General features: G+C 52.6%; 1 protein-coding gene across 1 annotated transcript in view; it reads left to right on the top strand.

Annotated features, from left to right (window-relative positions):
- AIF1L (allograft inflammatory factor 1 like) overlaps positions 1-9485 on the top strand; it is a 12089-nt gene extending 2604 nt beyond the window's left edge. Inside the window, exons 3-6 of the mRNA XM_026860304.1 lie at positions 3175-3245; positions 6125-6166; positions 7340-7502; positions 9174-9485. Coding sequence (XP_026716105.1) covers positions 6133-6166; positions 7340-7502; positions 9174-9261 — 285 coding nt within the window. The 5' untranslated portion in view covers positions 3175-3245; positions 6125-6132 and the 3' untranslated portion in view covers positions 9262-9485. The remainder of the gene's footprint in view (positions 1-3174; positions 3246-6124; positions 6167-7339; positions 7503-9173) is intronic.
- Positions 9486-9990: the final 505 nt, after the last annotated feature.

Below are 9990 nucleotides of genomic sequence, written 5' to 3'. Positions count from 1 at the left end.
GGAGTTTGCTGTGAGCAGGCATGCAAGTGAACTGGCTCACACCTCCTTCTGACAGAGCTGATAGGTAAACCTGGGCTGATAACTGTGAGTGGAGCCAGGGAGGGGGTTTCCCAAGCCTGAAGAGCCCCAAGGCTGCAACCCAGTAAAGTGCTCCTAATAAAACTTATCAAGCCAAATTCCTATCAGGCTTAATCTCATTCTCTCGTCCTAACACTTAGCTCCCTCCCAGCCCTGTTTTCTTGGCTGATTTCTACTCCAGAACTCTCGCTGGGATACGGGTCTTTGGCAGGCAGCGTCCTGCGTGCACACGTGCTGCTGAAGGACAGCTGACTCTTAGAATTGAATTCTTTCTTCCAGCCTGAAACACTCCTCTGGGATCCCCTCTCGGCCATTCCCCTCTTCCTAGGGAACGGCAATCACATTGTTCAGCCTCGTGCATCAAGGTGGCAAATCTAATCCAGCAGAGATTAGTTTCAACCCAGTTTTACCTTCTAATGCGCGGGCCTGTGGGGAAGGAATTCAGCCCGCTGGAGAGCAGGTGCCTGCTGCTCCCATCCAGGGCAGGCAGGAGCATCCCTCAGCCCCGTCCCAGCCGCGGCAGGCAGGATGGCTGGTGTTGAGCACTTAAGCAGCCCAGTGAGAGCTTGGCCTGCTGATTGGAGATGCCGTTTTGGAAAGGGAGGAAGGATCTGGCTTTCCTCAGGTCATGCAGGTAGCTGGGACTTGTGTGGCTGAGTTTATTGGCTTAGAAAAGCCTCTCTGCCCAAAAAAGGCTGTTCAGGGCAGGAGCGGGGGAGAGGCTGGGGTTTATTAAACACTTCTTATTAATAGAACATGCCCCTTAAAATGAGAGCTTTAGCAAAGGGCTCTAGGAGGAACTTCAGCCATTCGGCTGAGTCTGAGTCACTGGCCCTGGGGACTGAATTCCTGTGTGCTATTGTGAGTGTTTGCCTTATCGCAGTCTCAGCCCGGCTTGCATACAATGTGGAGGGTGGAATGCCTTTGAAATACGCTCCCCTCTTGCTTCCTTCCATCTGGAGCAGAGCTGTGACACTGGTGGGCTGTCCCATTCCCCTCCAGCTGAAATGCAAGGGTGTGAGGTATGTGCAGTGTCACCCATCCTGCTCTCCTACCATGCTGCTGGGGCTGTTGCACCTCTGGGCACATGTCCCTCGGCCATCATCCCTTTGGCCTTCACCATTTCTGTGCTGCTTCTTGCTCCCAGAGAAATAGGGGGCTCTGCTCTCACATCCCCTGTCCTGCTGGTAGCTGCAACCACCTGCTGCTCCTGCAGGGCAGAAATGAGGCTGTGACGTGGTGGACAAGAGATGTTTTTGGTTCTTAGTGATGTTTGGCAAGTACCTTCTACAGAGGCTATTCAGTGGCAACGGCAGTAGGTAACACTACTCTGCTCTCTGGTGACTTTTGCTGCTAGCTGAGCCCAGGTCTCAAAGCTGAATTGGGCCCTTTGTGTTGGGCTGGCAAACGATACCCCTGGGTAGAAATAACAGATAAATGAAACTGAGTTGGCAAAGGAGAGCGAAAGAAGGAACTGGGAACATTGCTTTTCACCACAGCTCTCACTTTGAGTTGGTGTCCATGGTGATAAGGGAAGTCTCTGTCACGCTGGTTTAGTGGGCATGGTCTCTGGTGTCCCATCTGGACTTTGTGAGATGGGAGGAGGGGATGACAGTCACTTCTGTCCTAGTGGGCTTCCTGCGAAACCTTAGTTCAGCAGCAGATAAGACTTGTCAAAGCAGTGGTTAACTGGCAGTGAAGGTTTTGAGGCATTTGGACTCTCTGGGCAGGTCCAGGCTCCTCTGTCCCAGTGAGGAAGGAGGGGGTGTGTGGGCTGGAGGGGCCCAGAGCATGTGCTGTGGGGTCAGGGTGGCAGGTGGCGGTTGAGCGTGAAAATCTCAGGGCTGGCTGTGGCAGCAGGAACCAGGTATCGGCTGCAGAGCTTCCAGAGCTGGCCCAGCAGCCAGACTGGCCCAGCTTGTCCCATCTGGAGATAGCTGGTTTCAGTCCTCCCTCTGAAGAAATGAGAACATGCTCTGGAGGGCATTTGGGTCAGTGATGGCTCTGTGGACCTCCTGCAGTCCTGATGCCCCAGTGCCTGCAGATGGGGCTTCTTGGGGAGGGTGGGGGTGGTCTCATTAATCACAAGTGATGATGCCCCAGTACTACCAGTGCTGGAGGACTTAGACTCTTGGCAACCCACTCCTGTCTTCCTCCTGAGCATGAACAGTGGTGAGGAACACATGCCCAGAGTAGGGAACAGCCTCAGCCCTCTATCCACTCTAACCCCTGGAGGAGTTTTATCCTGGACAGGCCATGCATAAGCTGTGCAGATGTTAATGATTTCTACACTGAAGAATGTGGTGTTGTTGCTGAACACAGATCGAGTCATTAAGCTGTGCTGGGCTCGCTGGAGCTAGGCGGTGTGGGAGGGTAGAGGCAGGAGCAAGACCCTGCTGCTCACAGCTGCGGGGGGGTGTTGCTGGCAGGGCATTGTGGTGGAGCTGGCTGTGCAAGTTGTGGTTTGTTCTCCACGGTACCTGAAGGTTTTTGAGGTGGGGCTAGGGACAAGTGACCAGAAGTGACCCAGGATTTCCTCGTCAGCCTGAGCAGGGCAGGGGGGAAAATGGATAGGCAGTCTGAGAGAGTGAGACCCCATTCCTTACCCCAAAATACCTGTCCTCTCTTGGGTGCACCATGTTCTGCAAACTTTGCCTGTTCTATTTGCTTAGCCCTCAGAGTTTATCCAAGAGTTTGAAATCTGAGATCAAAGTGGTTTTTGCAAGGACTAGAAGCCCTTGCTGGCAATAGGTGCCCAAGCCATGTGCTGTGTGTGCGTAAGCAAAGATGTGGGGAGCTAAAACTTTGGGTGAGCAAGAAGAGGGAGTTTCATGCAGTTATTCCAAAGCACATGGGGTCCAGTCCTCTCAAGCTGCTGTGAGAAATCTGAGACACCAGAAGCATTCCCCTTGCGCTGGAATGTTAATGACAAGGTGTGGAGGGATTCAACCCATTTTCAAGCCTCCTGGCATTGTTGCTCAGATGTGGCTCTCTGGGAATTGCATAGGTCTTTGGGTAATGCTGCATTTGTACATGCCCTCTAGGGTGTTTTTTCCTTTGTGTCTCTAACCTTGGGGATATTATTTTTTTCCTCTTTTAGGAATTTCTCTGTGACCCAAAGTTCAGTGATGAAGAAGACCTGGAGGAAAAGTTGGCAGTGTTCAAAGGTGAGAACCGGAGGGTTTCCCTGTCCTGTCAGCCTGACTCTTTGCTCTGAACAGATTATTTTCCTCAATACTTGGATCTTACCAGCCTGAGATTCTCTGCCAAATACAAGTGACTGAGTTGGGATGGATACCTCCCCCTTGCTTGTGGGACTCGGTGAACTCCCTGGAGAGGTGTTTTCCCACATGAGCCTTTGTGCTTCCCCCACTTGCAGGGCAGGGACATGTCACCCTGCAGACATCCTGCCTGGCAGCTGCTGCTATTGCAAAACCTGCTGCGTGGGCAAAAGCCCGGGGAGCAGCAAAGGAGGATGGTTTCTGTCTAGTTATCTAGACAAGCTAGCTGGTATAATGGACGATGCAGTAGCTGGACTCTTTTTTTTTTTAGTGAGTAGGAGGACCTCTTCCCACAGATCAGCTGCTTCCTGAAGAAGTTGGGGACTTTTCTTCTCAAAAGTTTTTTCAGTCTGAGCCCCTTGGTACCAGAGGCAACAGTAGTAATGTAGCTCTGGTCCTGGCCAAAGCCTCACTCCAGTGGTTCAGCAGATCTGGAGCTTAGGTTTGGGCCGTTTGCTGGGATGGGACATAGAGAGACAGCTCAAAAGCCTGGGGTCCTCTAGAGCTTGTTCCCAAAGTGTTAACAGGGCAAGATTTGGCAGGGCTGTTCTGGGTACATCCACTTCCTTTCCAAGCAGCAGCTGAAGGCAGTTGAGAAAACATAACTTCTCTGTTGAACTGTCCTCAAAGTTTGTCCTCAGCCTGGCTGTAACCAAATAAAAACCTGACCTTGCTTCCATTTCGGGTGTTGTCTGCTATGCCCCTCTGAATTCTGGCTTTGCAATCCAGCGTGGAAGAAGCTGGCTGGGGTTTTGTGATCCCTTACCCTGCTGAGCACAGAGGAGCCTCCTGTGCTCCCCGTTCTTTTTTTCTGTTGCCTTTTGTATGGCTTTGGCTTTTGGCTGCAGGCCCGCATTATTTTTCCCATCACAATTGGGGCTCTTCAAACATTGCAACTGTAGGTCACAGGCGCAGAATTCCCTGTAACGAGAGCCTTTGGCATCTCCCTCCACTGCCCCGTGAGTTTGCCTCCGTGGCCTGTCCCACTCTCCAATGCCTCCTCCGGCTCCTTCAACAATAGGTTCATTGTGTGATGATGGGGGGAGTGTTTCTTCTCTGCCATCCTTCCCTCTGCCCTCCCCAGCCAGGCCAGGGGAGCCCCCGTGCAGTGTTTGTGTAAATGCACTTATGAGGGGAGGGACCATGTCGGGTTTTGCCCCACCAAATCCCTGCAGCTGGGATGGGAGGGGAAGATGAATGTGTGAGCCGAGGCTCAGAGCACGATGATGTAAAGCTGCCTCTGTTCTCTGTGCTTTTGGCCAAGCGTCAGCTGAGAAGAAAAGAAAACATGTGCTGGGCACAGACACGGCAGAGCAGGGTTTGTGTCCCCGAGCGCATGCTGGGGTGCCTGACCCCGCCCAGGGAGGTGGCAGTTCATTTGCACAAGGTCACTGTGGTGGGGCAGAGTGTGGGGAGAGACAGTTCCACATCAAGCATCACTTTGGCCCCATAGCATGTGGGTGACAGCCCCGATTTCATCTAGGATGAGTTGCTTAATGCTTCAAGAGAGACATTCCTGCCTGAAGCACTCTGTCCTGGTCAGTTCCTGACCAGGGTAATCCACCAGCTGAGACCCAGGTGAAGACATGCCAAGATGCTGCCTCCTGCCCATCAGTCCAGTTTATCCAGCACTTCCCTTCAGAAGCACAGGTCCTGGGAAGGCTCTGATGTGTGAAATATTCACTCTCTCTCTTCATGCTCATCTGCTTGCTGGTGCCCCTGGAGCAAAGGCAAAAGGTCTTTTCCCTTTGGGGAGGAGCAGCCTGGGAGCTCTCACTTAATTTGAACCCTCCGAGGTTGTTCTGGGGAGTGAGTGCTAACTGCAGGGCAAGTGGAGACTTCTCCAGCTCAGCGTGGATGGATGGTGGCAGCAGGCATCTTGCTCTTCTCATTTAGCAGAACTTGAGATGATGGGGGGCCCCCTGCAGTGCCAGGAGCTGTATTATCTGCAAGACAAACAAATCCTTGCTTGGAGAGCTTAGAGTCTAAATAGGGAACAGCTAGCAAGGGAGGGGGTGGGTAGGAAGCATGCAGGTGTGCCACTCCAAAGGTCAGAAGCAGCACAGGACTGAAATCCTGATTTTTCTAACTCAAATCAGTGCTCGGTTTGTTACAGCATGTGCAGAGAGAACCAGACCTTTCAGAGCAGGCTCTGCCTTTCTCTGAGGATGCTGGAGTTGCCTGATTCAGCGATGTTTGACAGCAGGCTGGAAGGGCAAACAACCTGCTCCAGCATTACTACTCCTAGGCTGTTCTTGGCTTTGGCATCTTGCTGTGGTCCCTGAGCATCTCTCCTGGCAGGTGCTGCTCTGGGAGTGCAGCACAGTGTTGGGAGAACTACAGAGTCTGTCCCTTGCTATTGCAGGCAACTATGTCACTTAATGCCCCTCCTAATCCAATCAAACTTCATTTTGGGAGAGCTCATTGTTTTGTTTTCCCTGCTACTCCTTCTGGGAGACTGTTCCAGAGCTTTGTTTTTCTGGAAACCTTTTAATGCTATCCATGGATAGCTGATACCTTGTTCTCGTGCCAGTGTTTTCCTTCAACTTAAAGAAAAGCAGCCACAATTAAAGAGCATTTATCTCAATTCCAGGGCTTTGGAGTTAAGGGTGTTAAAACGAGGTCTTGAGATGGTCTCCCTCTGAACTGTTTGCGTTTGACAGTATATCAATCTTTTATTTCATTGCTCTAAGCAGGCAGCACTCCAAAACCCTGTCTACTCCCTTCTCTAGTGTCCTTCTAACTTGCTTCTGTGTCTCTTCCAGAGAAGTACATGGAGTTTGACCTGAACAACCAAGGCGAGATTGGTGAGTGACTGGGGGATGCTGGTGCTGAGCTGGAAGAGCAACAGCCTGCTGAGGTGGTGTCACCTGCTCTATCTGCAGCTTCTCTCTGTACTGGTGTGGTTGAGGAGGAAAACCTCTGGGCTGCTCCTCTGTCCAGCCTTGCTTGGCTCTTGATCTCCAGTGAGGAGCTTCCTTGACTCTCCAGCCCCTGCCTCTCAGCTTCTTCAGTCTCTTCACCTTCTTCAAGACCTAAGCTCTTGTCAGTCCTGCTCTCTTTCTGAGTCTCTGCTTAGCCTCCACTTCTTTCTGCTCTAAATGCTTTTTTTCTTCTTCCTTTTTCTCCACTGAGGCATCCTCAATCCTCAGCATTTCTGGAGCTGGGAAGCTGCAGGGCTTGGACAATCCTGGGTTTTGCCTGACTTGAGGCAGGAGGTGTTTAAAACCATGAGCATTTCTGGTGCAGAGCAGCTCTCTGCTTTGCTGGAAGGGGAGCAGAGGGAAGCAGAGGACTTGGGTGTGAGTCTGGCTCAGCTGAGCAGCCCTGGGCCCAGAAAGCACCAGTTATGTAAAGATCCAGGCTTCTGCAGGCCTGGAGCTGACACCAAAGTGTTATCGCTCACATGCTGTGCCCTCCCAGGAGGCTGCTGCCTTGCTCCCCTCCTCCACCAGTCTTCGAGCTGAAGTAAAGCCTGTGGGGAGCTGGAGGAGGCCCGGCTCAGGCTGCGCTGCCATTTCCGGGAGGGAAGGGGCTGCAGATCACAGCGGGCAGCAGAGCAATGGAAGGAAATGTCCTGTGGCGATGGGCAGGGACGCCTGCTCCCCACAGCCTGTTTGTCTCCAGATTTAACCCGGCGTTGCTTCCCTCCTCCCCATCCTTGTGATTCTTGGCGCCACGCTCTGAGCTAGAGAGCGGTGTCCCCACGTGTCTCTGGAGCACTTGGAGAGTTGTCCCTCTTCTGTGTGTGTGGTGCTTTTATCTTGAGTGCACAGAAGAGAAGTGATGCTCTGCACTGGCAGCACAGCAGTGGACTGTATTGGAAGGCTTCTCTTGGCTTTCAGCAACAGCTTAATGCTGTCAGCTCTGGAGTCTGCAGATGAAGTGGTCTGAGGTGGGAGCTTGTGCCTGCTCCCCTAGGGTTGGTCTGTGCTCAGTGTGGTAACCTCTCGACAGCACAGCTTGCCTTGCTTTTGCAGATTTGATGTCTGTCAAAAGGATGATGGAGAAGATGGGGGCTCCAAAGACCCACCTAGAACTGAAGAAGATGATCTCCGAGGTGACCGGCGGGGTTAGCGAGACCATCTCGTACCAGGACTTTGTCAACGTGATGCTTGGGAAACGCTCTGCTGTGCTTAAACTGTGAGTGTCCCTGGGAGGGAGCTGGGGAGACGTGGGACCTGAGCTGGGAAGCAGAAGTTGTTCTGTGGAGGTGGAGCTGTGCATGCTTGGTGTTTGTGGGGGTGAGACGAGGACCCTTGTGAAGGGGGAGTTTGCAGAGAGACATGAGAGGGTGTACAAGCCCGTGTCTGGGCTGAGCAGCGGCGAGTGCTCATAGCAGAGCTGCCTGCTGCGTGTTAGCACAGGCTTCCTCCCACGTGCTCCGTGTGGAGCGATTCTCTCCCTTTCCTGAGGGTGTGCAGGCACTCAGCACTGCAGGACTTCTTCCCGTCTCTCCCCTGTGGCTCCTGCTGGCTTTGGGGACACAGGCTTCCCCTGTGAATGGTGGCAGGACTTGAGCAGTGAATGATGGTCCTGCCAACACCAGCAGTGCTGTCTCCCGGTTCCCACAGGATACTCCCTCCCTGCCTGATTTGGAGAGACAGGCAGTAGGTGGAGAGAGGACACATGCTTGAAACAGCTGGCTTGTGCTGGGAGAGGTTTTCTGCAGTACAGGCTGCCAGTACCAGCCTCCCACGGCCCCCTCTGCCCTCTCAACGGGGCTCTGAAAGTCCTGCTGTAACAAATGGCTTCCGAACACTTGCTTGGCTCCATGTCCACCCCATTGAAGCCTGGCTTTTCCTTTCACAGCCACAGAGGCTGGCCCTGCTTTTGCGTCTGTAACCACCATGAATAGGAGCTGCTCCTCTCCATCCCCCTTGCCCCCTTCTGAAGGCAGCTTTAGAAATGCAGCCAGCTTTCACGGCAGGTTGGGAGGAAGGATCTTGCTCCCACATCTCATGTGGTCCCTCTAAGCTGCTGTGTGCTTGCTGGCGATGAGTCTCTGCTCTCCCCACTCAGTGCCCTGTGTCTGCATGTTGGGATGCTCCTCTTCCAAGCACGCACAGACTTCTGACACCCTTGCTCTTCCTGTCTTTCTCCATGGAAGCAGGCTGAGCCTGCAGCCTGTACCATATCTCCCATCCTTCCTCCGAACTGCAGCAGCTTTCACAGATGGGTCCCTTCTTTTGCTAACAGATGCCCCATTGTCTGTTGGACTCTTCAGAGCAGGAGCAGAAATGTAAAACTCATCCCAAGAGAAGTGCAGTCCTTTGATCGAGCGTGGCAGCTGGCATTCCCAGCGTAGCTACAGTCCTCAGGGAGGAAGACAGTGCTAGTGGTTACAAAATGGTTGGGATTCTTCTAGCCAGTGCCTTGCTCCTTGTCTCTGCCCTCTTTCCTGCCTGTAATTGCTGTTGTTTGCTCAGTGTTGGCTTTTGAATGTTCTGCTGTGTGGTTTTGTACAAGGTGGACCAGGGACTGTATTTGCTTTCACGCATCAGGAGAACTTGGCGTGCAGTGTGTGCCCAGAGGATTTCGGAAGTGGCTGTCTAAATAAAACGTGCTAATCCTCTGAGCTCTGAGAGGAAAACCAGCAGAGGCTTTGGGACCCACTCCTGGAGGCTGCTGGAAAAGCAAAGCAGCCTGCCAGGCTGGCAGCACTGCCCTCTCATGGCTTTCCCTCCTCTGTTCATATCGGATGCCCTTTGCACAGAAGGCAGATGCTGTTTTTCAGCAGATAAATAACCCCACCCCAGTGATGGGTAAAGATGCACCTCTTTTTTCATTGGTATTCTCTGTTGTGTTTTGCAGGGTTATGATGTTTGAAGGAAAAGCCCATGAAAGCAACCCAAAACCTTCTGGTCCGCCTCCAGAGAGAGACATAGCCAGCCTCCCTTGAAGAGGACAGGCTGAAAAATTGGCACTGTTTGCTTTGCTGCCTGTAACAGAGGTTACCTGTGCTTTGTTACTCTTTACTGTGGACAGTCCTAGTTTTCAACTAACCTGCCTTAGAGGAACAGAAAGGGAAGCTGGAGACCCTCCCAGCTCATGTCTTTCTGCTGCATCTCTTAGCCAACTCAGTTTGTTAGACAGAAGCTGTAGCACCAATTGTAATGTGAGACCCAAAAAAAAAATCCTGTGATCGTACCTTCCTCTGCCCTTCCTGCATTTCCCAATGTGTGGATTCAGAGCTGTGCTTGTCACAACAGGTTCCTAAAGGGCCTCGCTGCCAGACACTGAGCATTTCTCTGGCAAAGCCCCTGACAGCAGCCTTGTCTCCCCTGTCCTATGCTTCCTGACTCTGGACTAGTTCTTTCCCTCCTGATCTCAACAAAACACAAGTCAGGCTCCCAGCTCTGTGGCCTAGTCACATGCTAGGTGAACGTGGGAAGGGGTATGACACAGGTCTGCTTGCCTGCAGGGCCTTTAGGCTTGGAGGTGGGCACAGCTCACTGCAGGTACAGCTTTTGTCTGTCTGTGAGTTCATCCTGCAGTCTCATCTTGGTGGGTCCAACACCAGCGAGGTTGATTAAAGCTACCTTACAGGCCCCCTTCCTGACGAATCTCCACTTGGATCTGATCCGGAACATAACCTCTGAACAGGTGGTTGTCCGTCCTGTCTGCCCAG

The sequence above is a fragment of the Athene cunicularia genome (genome assembly GCF_003259725.1).
Source record: "Athene cunicularia isolate RWA chromosome 17 unlocalized genomic scaffold, athCun1 chr17_part1, whole genome shotgun sequence".
Lineage (NCBI taxonomy): Eukaryota > Metazoa > Chordata > Aves > Strigiformes > Strigidae > Athene > Athene cunicularia.
The sequence above is the reverse complement of the archived record's forward strand: the minus strand, read 5'-3'. Positions and strand labels throughout refer to the sequence as shown.